The 24,931-nt window shown below is 41.7% G+C and overlaps 1 protein-coding gene and 1 long non-coding RNA gene across 6 annotated transcripts in view; one reads left to right on the top strand and one right to left on the bottom strand.

Moving 5' to 3' along the window:
• The window catches only part of VIT (vitrin), a 37,961-nt gene that overhangs the window by 6,257 nt on the left and 6,773 nt on the right, over nt 1–24,931 (bottom strand). For 2 of the 5 annotated variants that reach the window (XM_080997700.1, XM_080997701.1), the window contains exons 2-14: nt 18,703–18,767; nt 17,254–17,316; nt 16,680–16,836; nt 15,325–15,458; nt 13,052–13,126; nt 12,407–12,628; nt 11,230–11,280; nt 10,551–10,589; nt 10,369–10,425; nt 9,176–9,238; nt 8,007–8,054; nt 4,746–4,808; nt 615–762 (exon numbers count right to left, since the gene is read on the bottom strand). In XM_080997700.1, coding sequence (XP_080853826.1) covers nt 615–762; nt 4,746–4,808; nt 8,007–8,054; nt 9,176–9,238; nt 10,369–10,425; nt 10,551–10,589; nt 11,230–11,280; nt 12,407–12,628; nt 13,052–13,126; nt 15,325–15,458; nt 16,680–16,836; nt 17,254–17,316; nt 18,703–18,736 — 1,154 coding nt within the window. In that variant the 5' untranslated portion in view covers nt 18,737–18,767. The remainder of the gene's footprint in view (nt 1–614; nt 763–4,745; nt 4,809–8,006; nt 8,055–9,175; nt 9,239–10,368; nt 10,426–10,550; nt 10,590–11,229; nt 11,281–12,406; nt 12,629–13,051; nt 13,127–15,324; nt 15,459–16,679; nt 16,837–17,253; nt 17,317–18,702; nt 18,768–24,931) is intronic. The other 3 variants (XM_080997702.1, XM_080997703.1, XM_080997704.1) reach the window with 3 other exon arrangements.
• The window catches only part of LOC308472714, a 51,909-nt gene continuing 40,140 nt past the window's right edge, over nt 13,163–24,931 (top strand). The window contains exons 1-2 of the long non-coding RNA XR_013983661.1: nt 13,163–13,906; nt 14,503–14,601. This is a non-coding gene — a long non-coding RNA (uncharacterized lncRNA). The remainder of the gene's footprint in view (nt 13,907–14,502; nt 14,602–24,931) is intronic.

Below are 24,931 nucleotides of genomic sequence, written 5' to 3'. Positions count from 1 at the left end.
CATTAACTATTAACACATTAATGATACTAGTTGTAATTTATAGTAATTTTGCATGAATATTTCCTGTGTTTTCATAGAAATGTGTAAACATGTCATATGTGAAACTTACATTTGTGGCTGCTTTTTAAAAATCAATTATTTGACAAAAAAAAATGTTTGTAGGTGGGGCAACTGCCCTTGATGGGTGAGGGGTGAGGAACCTGCGGTCTCCCCCAGTGTTGTTGGACTCACATAATCCCTGAAGTATGGGCTATTAGAGAGGTTCTCAAGTTGTGGTCTATACACTCCATTCAAGTGATCTGCAGAAAGGTTGTGGAACAATCAAGAATCTCTGTATTTGGAAATCTTTTTCTGACAATGGAGATTAAGACTGGATTTTGACCATGGTTGGTTATATCAAATAAGTTAACAAGGTCCTAACTTAAGATATATGATTTTTATGATGCAGTGCTGGTGCAGTCTAGCAATGTGAGATACATATCTGCTTCAATTTGAAGAACAAAAAAAAAGTGCATTAAGTAGTTTGCCACAAGAAGTTCCTGTGGTGTTGCCACAGACATGGAGATGGATGTCAGACAGCACAGATGTTATGAAAATACATCATACTCTCTTACCCATACTGGATGATGCCCATAAGAGGACCAGCTGGGCCCACATCCAGGGCTTGAGCAACATTTTTGAGGAACTGTTTTTGGATCTGAAAGCGGCGCTTGCCAATGCTCCAGCTGCCATCTATCAAGAAGGATAAATCAACTTTGCAATCTGAAAAAAGAATAGATTACAGTTAACTTTGGAGTTCCTTTTGGATATATTTTGTGTTTTTCCTGCATGAGTACAAAAACACACCTCAAACCATGATAACAGAGCATGTGCTCAATCATTCACAGAATTTACCAAAGATTACAAAGCTTTACTTGACACAGATAACAATAACCCTACTTGGCAAGTAGAGAAGAACTAGTGTTTCTGTTTCTGTTCAGAAAGAATTCTGTTTCTGTAAACATTCCATCCACAGAGCTGGGCAAACTTCAGGATTTTTTAATCTACTTTTCTTCCCCCCACAACCCCCCCCCCCAAATTTTTACCAACCAGAATTTAGTATAAAGATATGCACGATTAATGAACATGGTGCCTTGGAGCACAGTCTGAGCTTTGAAATGTGTTTTTATTACCAGAACTGAACCAAGTTTACAGCCCTTAAACCCAAAAGTTCTCTTCTCCTGGTCCACCTCATTTCAGCAGGCTAATTTAGGTGGGCAAAGTTCTGTGGCTGTTGCTATGGTTTGACAATCAGAAGTCAGAAACCCTTGATGATCTACTGCAGACTGCATCCATATCTACCAATGGTTCCCAATCTGCCAAGGTTGCAGGTTTGATCCGTATATGGGACAACGGCAATATTCCTGCATTGCAAGGGGTTGGGCTAGATGACCCTCAGGGTTCCTTCCAACTCTATAATTCTATGATTCTTCCTTCTACTTCTGCTAGATCAGCTGATACAGGCCACCTTGAAAACACACAGACCTTTGAAAGGAAAGGTTAGCTCAGAAGGCACTTTTAGGAGTTCCCACATACACTAAGGATACAGTTGTATTATGCACACTTATCTGGGACTAAATCCCATTTGAACCTAATGAGGCCAACTTCTCAGAAGATGTATAAGAGGGTTGAGCTTCATGTGGGCTATTTGAATACATCAGGAGCAGTCATATTCAAATCATGTCATTAAATGATTGTATAAGATTTGACAACTTTGCAAGACTTGGACTTCAGAAGCACTTTAGACAAGCAGTTATTTATATGTGAATCATGCGGACTGAGCAACTTCAGGATGGTGGTGTGAGGTTGAATAATTAGTTGTCTCCACAGAACGAACCCAAACTAATAAACAACATTTTCCTTGCGCCTATAAGATGAGTATATTGCGAGTTAGCAACAGAAGAATTTTCTCTTCTCTGCTAATTTTCTATATGCACTGTGTGCTTTATAGGAAGGAGCACTGTTCTACCCCCCTCTCACCAAGTCTGAAGTGGTACGGTCCAGCAGCAGTCTTACCGCATGAAAGTTTTACCACACTGAGTGCCTCTCTTTCCTTCCTGCATTTCAGTGTGCATTGTGGTTGTATTCTCCATTCCTGCATTCTGACTTGTATAGCTATTTGAAAACAAAAAAACAACCCCCCAATACAAAAAGTGTTCTTTAATTAGTGCTGGAACAAAAAAATTCCTTCTTTATTGAAGTGGGAATTGCTATTTTGCCAGACATGGAAGTAATTCAAAGAATGATAATCTCCTTTGTGGCTTTCAGATCTGCCTCTCCAGTCTAGATATTTAAAAACTTGATTGTAGTCTTTTAAATGCACGTGTCCTCACTCATCTTGCTATTTTGGCTCACAGAACAGTAGACAAACACCCAAAGCTAAAGCAACCTCTTCTCTCTATTTCTTTTTTTAAGTAACCAAATTTATTCATTCTGACCTGCAAGGAGTGTCTTCAAGAAATAGCAGTCTATTCTTCTTTTGCTCTAAGCTGCTGAGAAAATACTCGTTTCCTTGAAAGGGATCAACATTTGGATAAGCTTAAATGGCAATTAATGGTTTTTGTTCCTAGTCAGGCTTCTTGTATGGTTTTCTTTGAAACTGCTCCCACCAAGACAGGTGTGCCAATAAAGGTATATTTCACTTAAGAGGTGCCAGGCTTGCAAAGATTCCCCATGTGAGTAATCTTGTTCCGAGTGCGTTCCAACTTACTTACTCCGAATCAGGATTTGTACTGTGTGCTGAGATTGTTCCTGGCTCCTGCATGGCATTCCTTTCATTACAAGATTGGCTCCAGAAGCATAAACCCCTGACAAAATCCAGCAATTATTTGCGGAGAACTGTGATAAAACCTGGTGAGGCAAATACACCCGCCTTGCTATTTTAGGAGGAAAATTAGCACTTTCCTGCAGCTATTTAAAGGTGATTCATAAATTTTGTCCCTGAGTAGCCATAATCTAAGATTGATATTGATGGCATTAAGAGCAAGAATTAGGAGGGCACGTTTTGAGAATGAAATTAATGCCTCTGGGGCAGGGAGAGAGGATAAACAGGCTTGTGGCCCATGATGGCTATGTTCTGCCTCCACAGCTGGAGTTGTGTGCTTCTGACTATCAGTTGCAGGTAGAGTGCTCCTGTGCTTGAGTCCTACTTGTGAGCTTCCCATGGGCATCTAGTTGGCCACTGTGAGAACAGGATGCTGGACCATTGGTCTGATGGAGAACTCAGTTCTGGCACCTCTCAAGTGGATGCCATTGCCATTCTAAGACAATGAGGGAGGCATTCATAGTGAGTTCCGGCACCTCTCTTTCTAGTAAAATGGCACTGTTCTTATGATATTGTTTTGCAAACCCACCCACCCACTACCTTTGCATTCTGATTTGCCTGGCAGAAAAACCTCCACGCTTCCCTACACCAGGTAGCATTTTCTCCAATTGTGTTTGTACTTTAAGACAGGAATGGGGAATCTGCGGCCCTCCAGATGCTGAACTCCAAATCGCATCAGCTCCAACCAGCATAATCAGTGTTTATGGATACTGGAACTGCAGTCCAACAACATAGCAGTTCAACCCCTAAGTTAGGATAAAGTGTCACTTTAAATAGAATTCTATATTGGGTCAGAAAAAAGAAACCTTACTGTATAATCAGATATATATATATAATGACTGCTCAGGAAGCCCCTGATGGTTTTACCATGGCAACAGACCAAGGATAGGGGACCAGTGATCCACTTGATCAGGGGTCAGCAAACTTTTTCAGCAGGGGGCCGGTCCACTGTCCCTCAGACCTTGTGGGGGGGGCCCGACTATATTTTTTGGGGGGAGGGAGAACGAATTCCTATGCTCCACAAATAACCCAGAGATGCATTTTAAATAAAAACACAAATTCTACTCATGTAAAAACACGCTGATTCCCGGACTGTCTGCAGGTCAGATTTAGAAAGCGATTGGGCCGGATCTGGCCCCCAGGCCTTAGTTTGCCTACCTATGCTCCAGGACTAAAACCCTCTAGCTAAAAGGGTGGGTTGCCCGTTGAGCATGCTGTCTGGGGCTGAGAGGAGTAACACCCTGGGCTGCTTCACTGAATTTTTAGGCAAAATTTTGCAGCTCTTGCAAATGTGTGCCTCAAACATCCAGTTTATATTACCATATTTTTTGCTCTATAAGAATCCCTTTTCCCCTCCTAAAAAGTAAGGGGAAATGTGTGTGCGTCTTATGGAGCGAATGCAGGCTGCGCAGCTATCCCAGAAGCCAGAACAGCAAGAGGGATTGCTGCTTTCGCTGCGCAGCGATCCCTCTTGCTCTTCTGGCTTCTGAGATTCAGAATATTTTTTTTCTTGTTTTCCTCCTCCAAAAACTAGGTGTGTCTTGTGGTCTGGTGCGTTTTATAGAGCGAAAAATACGGTATCTTGAAAATCACAGCTAGGTTAAACAGCAGCTCAGTCTGCAGCAGTAAAAACCAATAACTAGTCCTGGGTGATTTCTCTTCAGCTAACTTAGGAATGGATTCAGCAAAAAATAAGCTCATTAGCAAAATGTGGATTCCACTGCAACCTGCATGACATCTTTGAACCCTGATACATCCATTCTTTCCCTTCTCCCAGAAATCACAATGGGGAAGACCTCTAAGAAGGCTCTCCCTTCCTCCCAGTGGCTGAAGCTTTAAAAGGGCAGACTCTCAGGTGCCAATACTTGGCTGGTGCACATACTTGGGTTTCCCTGTGAAACTGGTTCCAGGGGTTTGGGGACCACGTCTTCCTTGGAACTGAAACCTGGAATGATCAATAATGACACAGTCGGTTATTAAATGCAAAGGGCATGAGATGATGACTCATGGGCATATTTTTGAGGGCCTTCTCAATAGTGGAGCCCTCCCTGTGGAAAACCTTCCCTTCAGATGTCAAGGAAACAAACAACTATTTGACTTTTAGAAGACATCTGAAGGCAGCCCTGTATTGGGAAGTTTTAAATGTTTGATGTTTTAGTATGTTCTGACATGTGCTGTGAACCACCCAGAGTGGCTGAGGAAACCCAACCAGATGGGTAGGGTATAAATAATAAAATATGTACCACATACATCTGAGATATAGTGGTAGCTACTAGCTTTTTTGACTTCAGAATTCATGGATGTTAGGCTGTTATATGTGTGGTTCATTCACCTACTGATTAAAATTCACAGTCCTACTTGCTGATATAAGAGGTGGGATAATTACATGTGCCATGAGGAAACATAGAAAGGAGTTCTTGTCTCGCCACAATGAACTGTAAATTCTTGTCTCGCCACAATGAACTGTAAATTATCACCAGGTATTCTTGCACTTTGGGGCATACCACAAAATGGGGCTAACAAGGGGCATACCACAAAATGGGGCATACCACAAAATGGGGCTAACAAGGCTCTGTTCCACACATTAGACTGTGTTTATGCACTGTGTCATCCTACATGGAATTTACCCCACAACAATTTCATTTTGAAACATGAACAACATGGTCCATGTGGTGTTTATCTTTATTTGAACTTTACACCTCTAGAAAGCTGAAAATTAGATCAGCAGTAGGAAATCTTCACCTCACAGTATGGCTTGGCTCAATCCGTGCCCTTTACCCTCCCCATCCATCACCAGGTGTCATGGACAGGTAAATTCACAAGATAAAACTGAAAAGAAAGCACTGAGAGTGTGTTTTAACTGCATTCCTAATTCTTCCTTTTCGTGGCTGGTCTGGTGCTTTTTGAATTTGGTGCCGATTCAGAGCTGGAAAAGAGTCGGGAGAGCATTCTCATTCTGACTTTGCAGCCGCAGCCATTGTTTGAGTTTAAGCTGAGGCTGTAGAGGGAGGTCTTTCCTTTGCAGCCTGGCTTTCAGGCCACTGCTTGAATGCAATTAGATAATTATATAGTTCTTTTTAATAAAAATGCCACCCATCATGTATCACTGAGAAAAGGCAATACATTGAAAAGGCAGCCCTTTCTAGTGAGCCCTTCTAGGTTCCCAGGCTGGCTTGAAGACTGTATTGTCAGTCCTGGGAATATTCCCTCACTGTGCCTTGGTGCTTCACTGCAAGCCAATTAAGCTTTTTCACCACTGAGTTGTCACAGCTGTCCAGGCTCATTAAATCTCCACTCAGGCAATACTTGTCACATACAAACTAAAAATAATTCTCTTTGAAGTGATAATCAGCATGCATCAAACTTCATCACTGAGCTAATTTTTTATTGTATTCTGGTCCCTTGGAAAATTTCCCTTTTCTCACCTCAAGCTGTGTGATGAATAATCTTGCCTGCAAATAGGTATCCAGACATCCACCTGAACATTTAGAGTGTTTTTACTTTCTGTTGATGGTAATCTCTTAACATCCTGATACATGTGCTGAGATTCAATTTGGAAATGTAAACCTTTTGGCTGTTCTGACCTGTGTATATGGATGCATTGCCTATGCAAGCCCATCCTCACACAACTCTCCCACTTTAGCAAACAAGAAAGGGCAAAGCCTAGCTAAAACATTATGGAATAGGACTAGGGGTGTGTTCACAAGCACATGTACTCAGTAACTGCAACATAATGACTTACACAACCGGCCAGATTCATGTGATGAATCTGCTTTTGGGCGGATTAAGTTAAAATCCCTTTCTGTTTCATGTATGGCAGGATCCTCCATAACGTTGACCCCTCATCTGCAGATTCATCATTCCAACCTCACGTTTCAGCTGTGACTCTCTGCTTTCTGATTTTTAGAAAGGCACACACATGCAGACCTAAATATGAAAACAAATTGCATATCTTGCCATAGCTTAATATAGGCCTCTCCTGGTACGCCCTGCGGAGGACCTTAAGGTCCACAAACAATAATACTTTGGAGGTCCCGGGCCTCAAGGAAGTTAGACTGGCCTGGAACCAGGGCCAGAGCCTTTTCAGCCCTGGCCCCAGTCTGGTGGAATGCTCTGTCGCAAGAGACCAGGGACCTGCGGGATTTGACGTCTTTCCGCAGGGCCTGCAAAATGGAGCTGTTCCGCCAGGCCTTTGGTCCGGGCCCAGTCTGACTCCCTTCTTTCTATAGGACCCTGTATGTAAGTGGCCTCCTTGGCTCTTTCAGTTGGCCCATATGGGACCAGCACGAGTGGCTGGGCCTGGTGAGCTTTTAATTCCTTACCCCTATGGTTATGATTCATGGGTTCCCACTTAAGTTTATTTTGATTTTAAATGTCATTCAAATTGTATTTTAAACTAATCGTTTGATTTTGTGTTTTGAATGTATTATATATTTGGTGTTAGCCACCCTGAGCCTGGCCTCGGCTGAGGAGGGCGGGGTATAAATAATAATAATAATAATAATAATAATAATAATAATAAATGCAATTTTCTTTTCCTACATTCCATTTGCTCCTGTCAGGGCTTGTGCACCCTTTCCTCCACACTTTCCAGGCATGGTCCATACTTTAAAGCTTCATGTCGGAGTGGCTCTGTTTTTTGCTCTGGAGCTTTCCCCGCAAAAACCCACTCCTCACCATTGGATTGGCGCAAATACCAATCCATTGGAAACCCAAACTGAATTGCAAAAGAAAGAGTGCTTGGACACATAGCTTTGAAGTGCAGACCTGTGCCTCAAAAGCCCAGGGCAAAAAGTAAGTGTGGATTTGCCCAATTCATACTCAGGATAGCCACTGTTCACAACAGTTCTGTGGAAGTTTATAATGTGTGTGATGATCATACAGGTAGATTTCTTGCATATAGCATGCAAATGCTTCTCATGTAAAAAGGGCCTTGTAATTTCTTCCTAAAGCAGCAAGTGGGGGAGCTTCTAGTCTGTGGACTTAATTAGGCCTTGCAATTAGGGGTGCTTATTTGGCCTATGAGGCTGTTTCTTCCAAGCCACACCCACCTACGTCTGGTGTGAGGCAGGTAAAGGTGCAGCTCCAATCGAAAGCCTTAAAATGACAGAGTTGGTGATTAGAAAACATTGCGTAATACTACCTGTGTCAAAAAGGCTTGATCCCAGTTTCCACAAGTCTGTTTCTATAGCTTCCACACACAAGAGGGAAAAACAGTAATTACTTAAAAGTAAAAGAAACAAAAGCAAACCACTAACCCAAACCAACCTGAAGTTAACAGAACAAATGCTGTTCCTTTAGGCGAGACCCTTTGTAAAATGAAGTATATGTGAGAATAAGCAGAAGTATATGTAAGAAGCAGAATAAATAGAGCATGACATGGATATGACAGATCCTTCCTTAAGTGAAATATTAAGTTAAGAGACATTCTGTGCCAGAAACAAATGAAATTTTTTTTTAGTTTTGACATGAGCTTTTGAGGAGGGTACTTATGTGGCTTTCTTCATACTGTTTGTTCCAACAACAAAAAAGTGACAAGCCAGCTGTTTCCTGGGTCTTTGGCTTGTCCCATTTCTTTTAATGATTGTTTCTCAAAGAAGGGGCTGATGCACTATGGAAATTGCCTTTTGTGTTGTTTTTTGTCAGCCTCAATTTCCAGTGTTTGGGCAGATACTGTGATGTGAGATGGGTGATTTGTGCTCATGATGCTATTGGGGCAGTCATATGTGACCTCCTTTTCAATACTGTTTGCATCTGCAAAGGTTGGTTTTGTTTGTTTTTGTTTTGCTTTGTTTCCAATAACCGCATATCCTGCCACTTCCTGATGAAATCCCATAGTATTTTAAACCAGAAATGTTCTGATTTATTTTTGCTTTTGCTTTTATTGCAATATGGCCCCTCCAGATAGCAATAATGTGATAGATAGCTTTGGGAAACGCTGCAGAACAAACCAAAGCAGGATAAACCCACTGCTAATGCACTATGATCATGTCAAGAATATGTTGCAGTACAGATCTGCAATGGAACACCAGGCCCTTACGAACAATACTTTAATCAAGACTAAAGTTTATTCTGCATATATAGGAAACTGCCTGAAAGGAAGCAAATTGTTGGTTGGTATCATGAGCACCAGACATAGGGAACTGGATGTAAAAGAATACTCAGATGACTCAAGCACTGCTCTGTTGAAAACAATAGATTTTTTGCATACGAGGTGAGAGGAAGTAGTGCTTCTGGTTCAGACTAACAAGCCCAGAGAAATCTAGGTGACAAATCCTGTAAAAATCTGCCTTGGTTTATGGGGAAACTTACCTAGATTGGCAGGAGAGGTGGAAGGTTTCCGGAATGAGACAATTGGCTCTTGCCTTTGAAGACCTGTGTGGTTTGTCAAAAGGGTCAACTTTAATACACAGAGGCATAATTCCGGTGAGTCTATTTCATTACCTAAGGACCACCAGTTTTAAAATGGGGGTAGTATTAATAGGGACTTCCCTGTACATCAAGACAGTTTAGCTTCAGCAAATATTATTAGGATGGGCACTCTGGTCCTCAGCATTTACAGCCTGAAATGCTATCATAATGTCACACAGAAGTCAATTGACCTCTCCTGGGCTTGGGTTGCAATCTATACATGATTTAATCAGGTCAGTCCTGTTCATTTTATTAGAACTGCTCTGGTGATGTTAATGGGTTATGGATTTCAACTCCTACAAAATAACTTGACTCAAGTAGTTTGAACTTTAGAGGATAAGTAGCACGCGGGTGGCGCTGTGGGTTAAACCACAGAGCCTAGGACTTGCTGATCAGAAGATTGGCGGTTCGAATCCCCGCAACAGGGTGAGCTCCCGTTGCTCGGTCCCTGCTCATGCTAACCTAGTAGTTCGAAAGCACGTCAAAGTGCAAGTAGATAAATAGGTACCACTCCGGCGGGAAGGTAAACGGCGTTTCTGTGTGCTGCCCTGGTTTGCCAGAAGTGGCTTAGTCATGCTGGCCACATGACTGGCTAATAAAGCGAGATGAGCGCCGCAACCCCAGAGTCTGCCACGACTGGACCTAATGATCAGGGGTCCCTTTACCTTTACCATTTTAGCAGACCACTACAGGCCTGTGGGTATAGGGGGGTATATAAATTTAATAAATAATAATACAGAAATGGTGCAAAATCAAAATGGCTGCAATCCAACCAAATCTTTTTATTTTAAATGCCAGCGATTTCATAGGGAGAGTCGAGCATGTGTTTCAATATTGAAACACATGCTCGACTCTCCCTATGAAATCGCTGGCATTTAAAATAAAAAGAATCTACTGAATTCTACAGTAGAATCTACTGAAATAACAAGGAATTAAAATTTTTAACTTGGGCTAAATTGTATCCAGTATTTCTTAGGTGTATTTCCTAAGTAGTAATTGTAACTCAGGGAAACTTACTTCCAAGAGAACGTCTTTAAGAGTGGGCTCTGGTTGCTGCTTTTTATAACATTTTTAAAATCATATGAAGGTTTTACCTGTATTAGGTCGAGCGATATTTCTGTTACTTGCATGGCTGGAACTGCCTCTGAATGCTTTAAAAATATTTTACTGGTCAACACATAAACTTGAACATAAATTGTAATTAGTAAATATGATTACTTTAAACTAAACTTAGCTTAAATGAAGAAAATATATATCCATTTAAGTTAGGACATACCTTGATTCTGGGTTCTTCCTTGTACAGCTTGAACCTGCCCTAAAATATGCATTAAAACAGAAAATTTTATTTGCAGTTCCCAAAACTATTTTTAAAAGACATTTCTTTTTAAAAGTGATAATTTTATAGCTGTAGGAGGTAAGAGACTGTTGTCCTAATCCTCAGAACCCATAACCCTGAGATTAAGATTCTCAGGCTCTACCAACTGAGATTAAATATAGGATTTATGAAACAATAATTACAGAGAGAGATATATTATTTAGCAGGAATGGGGAACTTGTGCCCCTCCAGATGTTTGACTCCAACTCCCATCAGTCCCAGCAAGTGTGGCTTAATAGCAGCTGGACTCCAACAGCACGTGGAAGTCCAAAAAAGTTCCCCACCCCTGTTATGTAGAGACGGTTCTAGTCACAAGAAAGATTCAAACTAGTTGAACAGTCATTATCTTTTTCCAGGGAACCTTGGGAACTGTAGTTCTATGGCATGGATGGAAGGTATGGAGAACATCTTATAAAACAGGGATTATTGAAGTTAAGCTACTTTTTCCTTAGTGAAAAAGATAAAACAATGGCCATTTAAAGACATTCCCATGGTGTGTAATCAGACATAAGCCCACTAATTTCCATGGGCTGCCCAGGATTGCAGTCCTGGTATGACAATGCACTGCCTCTGTACTTACTTGATGCTACAGCTGCTACTGAGGAGTAAGCTGGATGGACGTTGCTAGAACCTAATAATAATGATAATAATAATAATAATAATAATTTATTATTTATACCCCGCCCATCTGGCTGGGTTTCGCCAGCCACTCTGTGCAGCTTCCAACAAAATATTAAAATACAATACTCTGTTAAACATTAAAAGCTTCCCTAAACAGTTCCCTAAGAACAAACCAGAGAAGCCCTCACTATAGCAAATGGAAAAGGAGAAAAATCAGTATGCAAAACAGAGAATGAGGCGATGGAAAACAAATGGCCAAAGTGCACTGTTCTGTGAAGATGATGATCCTTCTTTAAATTGTAAGAGCAGAGGATGGGGAGGGGGTGAACGTCAATGCACAGGAACCAGAGCAGCAAGACCCATTACCAGAGCCAGAGGGGCTCCTATCCCCATGAATACAGCAGGCTCTGAGGTGTAGGGAGCAGCGGGAGTGGCACCCTAGGAGGCTGAGACAGGCAAGGGTCCACAGCCCAGCTCCCTACTTGACCAGGTGGGGCTCACTAGCTCTGGGAGGACGGGGTGTGATTCCTCAGCTGGAGTAGGCTTGGAGCAGGTGAGGGTCACCTGCCTCATCAATCCCAGATGCTGCAATCAGCATGGAAATTACAAAAGGGAAGCAGAGCTGAGGGGCTGTTTTTTCTCAGCTGCCCATGTTGATGGGCCTTGATTTGGGTGTTTCTGGACCGCCACAGGACTGAGCTTCAGGTTTGACTCTGTATTGTATTCTGACTACTGGACTTTGGACTTGGCTTGACCATGAACCTTGTCTCCTGACCTTTGGATTTGGGATTTTGGTTGTGTGAGCTGACCCTAAGGCGTTGAACTTGGCATACCAACTTGCTGCCTGGTATGGTCACCCAACTGTCGACTAAACTGATATCCCATCCTACGGCATCAGGTAAATAAATCCAATCCTTTGCAGCCTTTGCTTGACTTCAGAGTTTTATGAATTCACAACCTGGCTTGAACACACGCCAGAGTCTTCCTTTTGAATTTAGCTGTGCTGAGATTTTACTTGTCACACTACAAGTGACAGCTTGGGGAGGCCTAACTAGACCCACAGGTTGAAGTTTCCTCACTCCTGTTATAGCGCAAACACATTGTTAAGCCACTATGACCTCTGCCATTCTGCTCACCTATGTCCCTGACCTTGTGAATCGCAACTGGAGGCTTTGTAGCTACACCAGTAGTTGCCTGGATAGTGATGGTTGTCGTGACTGTAGTTGGGATTGTTGTTGGCTTTGGAGTTGTGCTGACAAATTCGGTTGTCCTGATAGCAGCTTTTGCTGTTGTAAATGCACCTTGTGTAGTTTGTAATGGCACTGCAGTTGTCCGATACTCTTTCCGTTGTGAACCTCCTATATTAATATAGAAATATAGTGAATCAATATCAAAGAAAATGCTATCTGCTATTTGCAGAGATGCAAAACTATAAGTGCTGTGAATTTAGTGTCAGCCGCACATTCCTTTGGGGTGCTTGTGTGTGGTGGTTGCTACCAGCTTTATTGGACACTTGGCATGGTGTTGCTGAGTTTCATATGGCAGCCTTCGCTCCCAGTCCCTATAAGCTCTGAGAGGGGAATAGGGCCTCTTAATAACTCTCAGCGCACTTAACAAATTTGAGGACTCTGGATTCTTTGGGGAAAACCATGACTACTTAAAGCAGTAAGATGCTGCTTTACATGTACAGTGCAGGTGGAGCTGTATATGAAAGAACACAACCAATACACACACACACACACACACACACACACACACCCAGCAGAAAATCTTACACTTGCCTTTAACAGGTGTGTTTGAGGAAGATGAATATTCAAGTGTTGATGGGTACTGCACACCTTTTTTGGGTTTGCCCTCTGTGGAAAACAAACAAACAAACAAACACAAACAAACAAACAAACAAACAAACAAACAAACAAACAAGAAAAGCCAAATCGGAGAGAGTACATGACCTTGCAATAAAGCAAACACATTTTAATCCAGTAGATCTACAGCACATATCTAATGCAGTATAAGATATACATATTTAGCATAATATAAGTTCTTAAATCAGCCTTCAGGTAATTAGACCTTTGCAATTTCCCCCAGGGCTTTCAATTATTCACCGCAAGATCTGCCACGCCAGCTGCTCTGTGGTACAAAAGAACATGTGGGTGGCCTAGTACCTTTTATGCGTAAAACCGCTTTAATATTAAAGAACAAGCAACTTCACATTGCTTTGCCATTCATGTCTCCTGAGGTGGTGGTGGTAACATAACAACTGATTCCACTGAACTAACCAAGATTTATGTCATGGATGCAAGTAAAACACTACCTCACAAAAAAACCCCATGCCTCTAGGTGGTTCCCCTTATTTACCACATACATAATTTTTAATCAAGATCCGTTTCATTACAGATTGTTTTTAGAGCCCATGATTTACCATGATAATAGTGAAAGAATTCAATGTGTGTGTAAGCTACATTTGAGTTCACGTTTAAACCACATATGGGAGATCGTGACAGTTATAGTCTGGTACAAACCATAAACCTTTCATTGTGCCACATCATATGTTACCTCTCTTGACATTTCCCACATCAAACTACATTATAAAGCAACATTTCTAGAAACGGTAAATGTTTTTAACATTTACAGTGGTAAGTAAATGTCTTAAGAACTTTTATAGCAACAAGCAATGATATGCCAGTCCTGGCCAGACATGTAGATGTGTTTAAATCACTATTGTTAATTTTAACTATTTTTAAATATCTGTTTTAACTGAATTTTATCTTACAATTTTAATCTCTCGTGTATACTGCTTAGATGTTTTACTGCAATCAAGTGGTATGTAAATTTTGTTAAGTAAATAAATAAATAAAATATACCCAATAGGAGTAAATCCCACTGAACTCAATGTGGCTTACATCTGAGTAGGCATGTATAGGACTGCACTATCAAGCTCCTTAATTTCAGTGGGCTTAAATATACACAACTCTGAAATTCAGGCTGATGTGTGATAAAACTGCAACATGCCCAAGACTAAGCATGTAATTAATCAAACAGAGGGAGTGAATTAGATTGGCTTGCCATGTAGCCTCTACTCCTTGGTTTTTCGTTTTAACCCTAAATGTGTATATACATTTTTTAAAAGAAACAATTGGCAATATAGTTAGTTTTGATCATTTTTCAAATGAATACTTTAATTGCTGCATGGAAAACTAAGATGAATATAATGTCCATAACTTCCCCAAAGACATCCAGAACAGATTGCATTACTTTAGCAGGGAGCTCTCATTGATCTGAATGGAGTCATTCGTTTGCACATAAGCCAGCACATTTCAATACTCTGAAAGTGAGTACCAGCCAATTTGCATACCTCCTAGTGTGCTCATCGTTTGAATCCTGTGAACTTGCCTCTCTTCTTCACGGTTCACAATATCCTGCTTCTTAGCTTGGCTTCCTAGCCCTAATTCTTTGTTTTCTATGGGTCTTTGTACAGTTCCTGATTGGCCAAGCTGGCAAATCCCACAGTCCTAATTGTTTGCTAAGTGGAAACACGCTGCCAGTATGGTTTTTGTTTTAAACTTTGAAATGCCACTATTTTTGGCTTGTAGACAATGAGCTCAGTTGCAATGGATGCGGCTCAACTGCTCAAGCTTAGCTTGGCTTGCTCTTTAGATGTCACTCACAGATGACTTGTTGCAATTTTTGTATTTGCAGTGGGAATTATTGAGTGGAGGGGAAGAATTCAGACTGGTTTCAATCTCTGGCTTGTCTGAATTACTTGAAAGAATACCCCAAAGCAAAATTATTCCAGATAACCCCTGCAGACTTAAACCACATCTGCCTTATACATTTAAAACGCTATTATATCACTGATAACAGTCATGACTGCCCCCAAACAATCCTGGGGCAATCCTTAACAATAGTTAAGGATGCTGAGACTTTCCCATCATAGAGCTATGTTTCCAGAATGGTTGTCTATCAACGTTTCAGTATCAATAATCAGATCATCTGATTTTTAGTTTTCAAAGTATGGCAGTGCCAAAAACAAAGAGATTAGTTATAAAAATACCTGAAACAATGAAGGACTCCCGCCACCGTGGTAAAGACAACGATCGGATGCCATTGGAGAAACTACCCTTGTAGCCAGATTGTCCAGCAACCTTTTGAACCAGGATTTTCCCTCCAGACTTGTCAATTGTACCACTGCAAAAATAAGGCATTCAGTTCAGAAACACCCTAGAATGCTGAATGGCTTTTGAATGGCAAGCCTAACCCACACAGGTGCAAAATTCCAGGTGCCTTACACATTTTCTCCAGACGTCCCTCAGAACTGGACTTGTTCTAACCCAACAGATAGTTGTTGTTGTTGTTGTTGTGTGTGTGTTTTTGTTCTTTCTGGTGCTCATTAACTCCACAGTGCAGCGCTAAAGCCATTTGGCAAGCTACTTTATAATTACAGGACTAAGGATAATTCTTAGGTGGAATGTACCTAGTCTAAACCTCTGATGTGAATCACTTCCACGTGCTTAATCTCCCCTGATGCGCAAGAAAAAGATTTCAGAGTTTCCAAATTAAGATCAACGAGTTCTACCCACAGCACATACCGACCAACCAAGGCCCAAACATGGAATCCATCACTGTGGTTCCATTGTTTGACTGGCTCCTGTGATGTTTGCCAATGCACCTCCTTCCACCAACAGTAGTTTACATGGGGCTGCTTCTGAAGGCAGTTTAGAAACTTCAACTGGTGCAGAATCCAGCAGGTTGCTCACTGCAGCAAGACAGTTTGAGCATATTACAACAATCCTGGCCTGCCTGCACTAGTGGCCAGTTAGCTTCCAGGCTCAATTCAAAGTGCTGGTTTTGACCTATAAAATCTTAAATGGCTCAGGACCACAATTCCTCAAGGACCACCCTGCCCCGCCCCCCCAACATGAACAGAGCCAGAACCTGCAATCTTCATCGGAGGCTGTTCTATGTAAGGCTCCTCCATGAGGTCCAGAGGGTGACAACACAAAAACCACCCTTTTCTGGAGTGGCTTCCCTCTTCCGGAAAGGTAAAGCTAAAGTTTGTCTGAAGGAGAAGCAAGACTGATGTTCATGCCAGTATTCAACCTAAAGGTATGCACACCTTTTGTGAGAAAACCATGCTCATCCTGCAGCTGTGAGCTCTCTACAGAGTGCTTGCTGTTACCCTGGAAAGGTTGCTAGCCCAAAATAAATGTGCTACAATATATACCTGGTTAGCTATCAAGTGCAGCAAAGTTAAAGGGAGAGAAGGGATTATTAGTTTTAAGCGACTGTGGAACTACTAAGCTTGTAGAATTATTCACTCACACCTTGTGAGTTTCTACCACTGAAGCAACAATCATATTTCCCTGTGGTTCTGTGCGCTGTCTTAGATTGAAGGGCAACCCTGCTGACCTGTGAATAGCAGCGCCACATATACTGGAAAAAGAAGCATAGATATCGGTGCCGTAGACACGATATTTGACATCCTGACATCCAGAGGGACACTTAGCGATAAATTCAGGGTTGATGATCTTTGCAGCTTTGATGTCACAGTCGATCTGAGGAACATCTGTGAAGGCACAAATGGAATGTTATTTGTAATATTGGTGCTCTTGGTAGCATTGAAACCATGCAATTAACACATAAGTGTTATGTCAGCAGCTGCTTGTTCATATACACTTAATGAATGCCATTTTTGTTTTTAGTACTCAAGTGGTGTATATTTTTAGGCAAAGAAGAGTAAGTCAGGATTCTGGACTAGACGGCCCTTTGTCCTGATCAAGCAGCACTTTTCTTACTTTCTTATGTATTTAAAGCTGTGTGATACAACCCCAGTTTTGGTATCTTGCTTTAAGCGGAAGAGATCTGGTATGCCCCCAAGATGTGCAGTGAATACCACACATGAAGCCTCTCCCTATTCTCACGCAGGGTTGATGTTGAAAGCTCCCATCTTCCATCAGTCAGGTGCATTGCTTTTTTCACTTACATAGTTTGGACTTTTTCTTCTTCGTGGCTTCTTTGGTGGCATAGATACAAGTCAGCAACAGAGCTGAAACAGAGCAAGTTGGACAATGTGAGGGAAGCAGACATTTGCAGCATCAGTTTGCATGATGCTGGGAAGTTTTTGCCTCTGCACATGAGTCTGAGAATGTTCTGAACAGTTCCCATTGAGTTCATGAAACAGTGTACCCTGACCTGTTCTTAATGCTTTGCTGACCACATCTACGGAACGTGATTCTTGTATTCTTTCATGTTATGTTCTCTCAATATTAATCTTTAGTTATAATTTAATTAGGAGGTTTCATGCCTGTCTAGTTCCAGCTCCGTTTCTCAGCCTTTGATCTATCAGTGATAAATGGTTATATGTAATTCCCGCCTTGTACCTATGTTAACCAATCAGCAACAAGATGCTTTGTGTTTGTATCAACCAATCAGCCACAAGCACACCTGTGGCAATGTTTGTAATATTCAATAAAAGAGAGTTCCCGGGGCTTGCCCCGGCAGAGACGCCTCTTATATGACACCTGCCACTCGTCTGTCGTGATTTTCAACCCAACAGCATGACATTGAATGTTTTCTGGAACGTACAGTGCAATCCTATGCATGTGTACTCAGAGATAAGCATCCCTTAGTTCCATGCTGCTTACTCCCAGGTTGTGTGCTTATAACAGGTAGCCAACATGATGTCCTCCAGAAATCCTTGAACCCCAACTTCCATCAGTCCTAGGCACTGCAGCCAAAATTCAGGGGTGATAGGAGCTGCAGTCCCATCATTCCAATAACCCTGGTGTATAGGACTGCAGCCTCCTATTGTTTATAAGGTAAAGGTAAAGGGAGCCCTGACCATTAGGTCCAGTCGTGACCGACTCTGGGGTTGCGGCGCTCATCTCGCTTGATTGGCCGAGGGAGCCGGCGTACAGCTTCCGGGTCATGTGGCCAGCATGACTAAGCCGCTTCTGGCGAACCAGAGCAGTGCACGGAAACGGCGTTTACCTTCCCGCCAGAGCGGTACCTATTTATCTACTTGCACTTTGACGTGCTTTCGAACTGTAGGTTGGCAGGAGCTGGGACCGAGCAACAGGAGCTCACCCCGTCGTGGGGAATTGAACAGCCGACCTTCTGATCGGCAAGTCCTAGGCTCTGTGGTTTAACCCACAGCGTCACCTGCGTCCCTCCCCTATTGTTTATACCAGTTTTAAAATTCTCCAAATGAAACATCAGTACTGTTATAATCTACCTTTGTTACTCCAAACCTTGTATATCAATTATCTTAGATTTTAAACCCTTTTGGAGGCAGTGGCTCATCTGTCTTTTCTGATGGAATTGGTGTAACCCAACCTGAATCTGTGGGATAGGGTGGCCTATATATAAGCAAGCAAGCAAACAAAGCAGAGATGGTAAAATATGAAAGTATGTCCCTTACTTGGTTACTTACCAAATATTGTTGCAATTGTTGTTCTTGACTTCATGATGAGAGTCTTGGAATTTTAATCAGGTTCACTGTAAAGTAAAAATAAAATATTGAATACTTCCTCACTTAGTTTAAAAATCTCATTTTCTTACCATTCATCTGTGGTTTGGTTTATCATTGTTTGAGTAGATTAAGGTTATCTTTCTTGAAGTCCTTTCAGAGTACCCTAGTTCCTTCCAATGTTTGCTTATTTATTTTTAAAACTGGCACATTTATCAGAGGGATGTGTTTTTTTAAATTATTTTTCATTGAATGGATATGATACATGTTTTTTTAAAAACATGTTTTCTTTTTGTTGGATTTAAAGACTAAATAATAGTAGTAGCAGCAGCATCAACATTCTAAGGTTGAAGTCAGTGGTGAATGCTTTTTGGAAGGACATAGGTGTGGGAGAAACACAACCAGTCTGTAATTCTATCTAGAGAACCATACAACCATTCCAAAACCTTGTGTAGATAAATCCTGGGACCCAACAAAAGGCTTTTTTACCTCCTTACTTGCTTCATGTTGCTTCTATCACACCAGAGTATCAGTATTGGAACCCAAACAGCAAGCATACCTCGTAGAAGAGAGGCTTTTGTGGAGATTTTGACTTATTGTAGCTGATTTGGGGTACTCTGAAGATGTGTGACAGGACAGGAGTTCTGATTCATAGCACTGATGACCCACAAGCCCACTGAGCTGAAACTGCCCTAAAACCTGGAAAGGTGGTCACTTTGAACACACTGATCACACAATCAGCTATCTCTTTGAAAAGGGGTTTTATTTTTAAAGCAACCATCTTTTCCTTCTTTTGAAGAATAATATTGAGTAAGTTTTAACATTTTAAAGAAAATAGATGTTTTGAAACCACACCTAAGCCACAGAATGTCTTCCTTTTAAATTATGTTATTGATAGTCTGACTTTTAGAATGCCCTTTGAAGGAGCTGGAAGATTAAAGAGCTTCTACCAGTGGATTGTTTAATCTCACAAGCAGTTTGACCATGGCTAATCTTATGTTTTTAAATGGAAGTGCTGGTTTTCAGTATTTGATTTCCACCTGTGGATTACATGTGCAAACAGAAATTCTTTATGGGCATGATGTGATTATCTTGGGCAATGTAAGCGGTTTACTGTCACTAATCTTCAGGAGTAAGTTTGCCCGGTCTTTTCTACAGATGCAGATGTTTTCTCTCTCTCTCTCTCTCTCTCTCTCTCTCTCTCTCTCTCTCTCTCCTGGTAAAAAAGCTGCTTCAGTAATAGCATAATAAACAGTAGGGGACTATGGTCATTTTAAAAATAGTTGGAGGAAGTGGCTTATTGGAACACTCTCAGCTTTGCATGCAGGCCTGGAAGTTAAATATAGTTTTATATGGGATTCAGAGAATGCCTAGTATGGGAATAGGTGAATGAGAGGTAGATTGACATATGTTTTGATTACAGCAGACCTGCACAGCTAGTGATACAGCCACAACTTCCACACTGTAGTCTGCCAAGCGCTTGATAATTCCTGTTTTTGCAGTCCCAAGAGGTTTGCCAAGCATGAATGATTGGCTGCAGTCGGTTTAGAGAGTCACAAGATGTGATATTGGAGCCTTTATACCTGTGTGGGTCTTATATGGCTTAGGCAGAACAAAATGTGCAAACATTTAAGATGTGCTGTTTCCTTTAGCTGGAACTCTACTAAATGGTGCTGAAACAGTACAATAAAGGAAAAGCCCACCAAGGCAGAGGAGATTTGTTTAACACTTGAACAAGACAAAAGTCCCTCTGATTCCAAAAAGGAAAATTAGGCAATTATGGCTTGCAAACTATACAGCCTGCCAGTCTGAGCATCTTTCTAGGAAAGACAAATGGTTAAATGATTAGGGCGGCCATTGAATCTATGGCATGGGGGCATTTACCAGTGCTGTTGTGACAATGGACCCCTTTGCTGGTGCAAGGAAATAAGTCACTCTTTTGGATCCCATTTCTCAGTGCTGTGGCTTACATGACCAGACTGTTGGGCATAATCTCATATGACACCTTAGAGACTCAATGGTTGATTTGGCATGCATTTTTGTAGGCTCAGAGAGCCAAGAAATTATCAGGATTGTTGATTCAGTTACAGCTTGGCCAGACAAGGTGGCTTAGTGTGTCAAATTTCATAGCCTATAAAACTGGAATGGCAAAAGAAAATACACCATTCAAGCAAGGTGTGAGTTTTCAGCTGAACTTTCAGTTGCAAGGTTTGAAAGTGTGCAGCTGCTGAATAATTAGTTGGTCCATTAAAAAGGTATACATTTGCCCGCTGTATAGATCCCATTTTGGGGGACCTGCATGGCTATAAACAACTTGATCGCCTTCCTCTTAGAAGTTAGTCCTACACATCTGCTTCCAAGGTAGAGAAAAGCAGTTGCCAGACGTAGTTTTGTATCTGTGAATATAAGCAGAGCTCGGCCTATAAAAGAAGAAAAAGTGGGAACACACACATATCACTAGTAAATATTAAACATTAGTATAGCAAGCTTGCATTTTGCAAGAAAGGATTGCATGCTGCTGGCTACTACTTGGAGGTGTTCCCTCAATTCAAGTTGTAGGGTTGCAGTGCTTCCTGCTTTAGCCAGTACTGCCCTCTATCTTAAGGGCTGTCAGAAGATAGTCTTCTATTTGAAGGCATCCTCTGTTTCAGGCATAGTCAGTGTGGTCCCTCCAGATGTTGTGGACTACAATTCCCATAAGTTGCACCAAGCATAACCAATAGCCAAGGATGATGGAACTGTAGCCAAAAATACCTGGAAGGTATGAAGTTGGCTAACCTTAGATGAAACCTTTGCATGACTATTGCTTGTGTGGTTGGTCTGTCCTTTGCCTTATCACACTGTTGAGGACTGCTAAATGACACCAGGATTCCATCCTTAATCATGCTGCACTGACTGAAGCTGAATCGGCTCCAGCCTGGGCTGCACATGAAAAGAGCCCTTGTTAAAGCACTGCCATGAAAGTGTCACAAACACTCATTCAGAGTGTCAGCTGTTTTCCAGCATTGCCCTGAGCATGGGCTCTGCTATAGGATTTCATAGGAACACCTGACACTGAACTTATGGCTCCACATAGCAAAGTTCTAAATGGCGGAAATGTGAAATCTCCTTAGGATGATTAACTCCTCCTCCAGCCCCTGCAGGCATTCAGCTTCCATCCCAACTGGCCGACACCTGTGGAATGTTTATACTTTTATTCAAGCATCACTCACACACCTCCATTCATTATACACATCATAGGAACTTGCATGCTTCCAATAATTCTTGCCTAGGTAGTCAGGAGGGGAAGTGTACATTAATTTGAAGCAGTTAAATGACTAGTCTGCCATGTGTTCAGAATGCAAAATCCATGAGGTTTTATTATTTGATTTTTTTTTTGGCGTAATTTTCCTTTGATCCTGCAAACTACCTCACTACTCCTTTTCATTTGCATATAAAATATTTTAAGGTTGCTCTTGCAACTACCCTGTGCAGTATGATTCCCATTTTACAAATGGGGAACTGAGACAGAGGGAGAATAATTGGCCTTGGGTCACTCTGCTTCCCCCGAGTATTCTAGGAATGAGAGACTGTGAGAACAGTGCTTAGAATATATGACTAGAGAGGTACACAACTACAGGTCCCAGACTTTCATGGGAGAAGGAAGAATGATTAAACCAGTTAAAGAGCTGTCCAGGCCACAGTTCTGGGTTCTACATTCTAAGGACATTGACCAGCTGAAGAGGGAGGGGTAATTGGGATGGTAAAAGGATCTGGAAGTCACATCCTATGAGGAATGATTGAAGGAGTTGGGTATGTTTAGCCTGGAGAAAGAGAAGATTAAGGGTAGATGATGGCAGTCTTCAAATAACTGAAGGGCTGGAGCAGGCTTGCTCTCTGTTGTTCCAAAGAGCAGGACTAATGGGTGGAAATTGCAGGGATGCAGCTTTCAACTGATTCTATCCGTCCTATGATTCTAAGTGTATGATACAGACATGTCCAATGGGCCCATGGCAAATGTATTACTTTAACTCTAGGGCAACTCTAGCCCTACTCAGGGGTTTCTCTGCTCATAGGATGAGGGGGACTTCCCAGTAGTTCTGCCACTTCTCCCACATCCTAGTCCACAGTCCCACCACTGTCCAGGAAAATGCCTGTATTGGGGACCCTGTTGTATTATCCATTGTGATTTAGAACCATACACAATTTGGGCTCTACATTGCACAGGAAAATTCTCCAAATGCATTGGATTCCCCACTGCAGACCTGTTTGCCCTTCAATTCGCGGAGGGTAGTAAGGCAAGGTGGTGGAAGTACAACAGAAGCGGTGGATCTCACTAACCCAGCCCCACTGTTCTGTCATGTGATTCTCACCATGCAAGGGGAACACCTGTCTCGGGCTTCCGTTTTCACTTCCTGAAATCTAAAATGTCACATTTCTAACCGTTTTCACTCAAAAGGCAGTATAGAAAGGCACCAAATACAGAAATGAATGTATAGTTATTAGATTTATCTCTGGCCATGAAAGAAAGCAAAGTCTTGTACTTGCATTGTACTTTTTTGCAACCCAGGAACGATTTTGCAGTGCCAGCTTTCCCCTGAAGGTACATATTTAGTCTATGGGAGCAAAGAATTCACGTCTAAGACTTTTTGCTCCTTGGAAAAAAAGAAAACACCCCAGGGTTGATTTTATGAATTTTTCTTACATGTCCGCACAGAGCTTGACATCCTTCTGAAGAGAAGGGCTTAAGAGCAGAATTTCATACAACTCTGTGTTGTTTATACAGTCTCCCCTCGGTAGAGCTAATCATACACTATAATTGTCTCTAACTGGCTGAAGCAAAATGATCTCTGTCTGGGTTCACCTGTTTTGTGCTAAATTCAGATTTATTAATAGAGCATCTTCCATGAACCAGGATGATGTGATATTTGCTCATACTTGTTGCATATGCATCCAGTTAGATGGATGAACATGAAACTAGGGAGGCTCCCAGCTAGGATGCGCCTCAGGCTTTATGGGGCCCTAAGAAGCAGCTGGTAGTGAGGGGAGAAGCTGAGCAGAGGCCGGGAACAACAAGCTGCTCTTCAGAAATGGCTCTGGATCAGCAGCTATGTCCAGATAACACAGAATGGTGGGATGGTACAAGGGCCTATGTATTGGTGTGAAAAAATAGCAATCTTCTTCCTCAGTGCTATTTTTCTAGAAAAAGAGTGCTGGATCTCACCCTGAGGACCTCCCTGGTTCAGTTCCAGCTGGAAAAAAAAATGCCCTGCTCCTCTTCATCTCCTATACTACTTCCATGTTTTCCTTCTCTTTTGTTCTGGAAATGTCTGGCAGCCATTTTGGAAAGATCCTCGCTGCTGATTCATAGAATGGCACTGTCCTTCAGTCAGCTGTGGCCACATGAAACTCTGGGACCTGTAGTTGTGTACCTCTCTAGTCATGTATTCTAAGCACTGTTCCCATAGTCTCCCATTCCTAGAAAACTTGGGGGAAGCAGAGTGAGTAGATACATTGTGTGACCCAAGGCCAATTATTCTCTCTCTGCCTCAGTTCCCCTAAACATTTTTTTAAAAAAAGCACTGGGCTTAATGAACCACTTGGGGAATTGCAGCTCTGTGAAGGGAATAAAGGTCTCCTAACACTTCTCGGCACTCTACCAGACTACAGATCCCAGGGTTCTTTGTGGGAAACCATGCACAGAGTTGTACTGTAGGGATACTTGAACAATGAACAGCATTGGCAGGAATCAAGTCAAACAGGTCCTTTCTCTGGTCCCTTAAAACTCCCAGATAATTTATCACTGCAAACATGGGTGCAAACTAATAATTAGGATGGCAAGGTAGAAATGGGAATTGCCATGGAGCCAGGACTGGATCTTTCTAAAAATTACAAGCAACTACGTTAACCATTTATATGGAAGTATATAAAGCCAGGATGTATAACTAGTCCGGTTAATGATTTGAAACAGGCTATCATTAAAAATGTATGAATAAATGTGGCTTTATGCCATAATCAAGTTCTTGATCTCCCTGCCCTCTACATTCACACCTTTGGTTAGTTAATTTTTACTGTAATGTTTTTGATGGCCTTTAAGCATCTGCCTAAAACAAAAAGCAAGCTTTTGAACATTTAGCTGTACTTCCATTTTTTCAGAACTTTTTAGAAATCACAGCTTGTGGTATGACATTGATTTGGAATGGGCTCTTTAGCT

Source organism: Podarcis pityusensis (assembly GCF_964106645.2).
Source record: "Podarcis pityusensis genome assembly, chromosome: 3".
Classification (NCBI taxonomy): Eukaryota; Metazoa; Chordata; class Lepidosauria; order Squamata; family Lacertidae; genus Podarcis; species Podarcis pityusensis.
The sequence above is the reverse complement of the archived record's forward strand: the minus strand, read 5'-3'. Positions and strand labels throughout refer to the sequence as shown.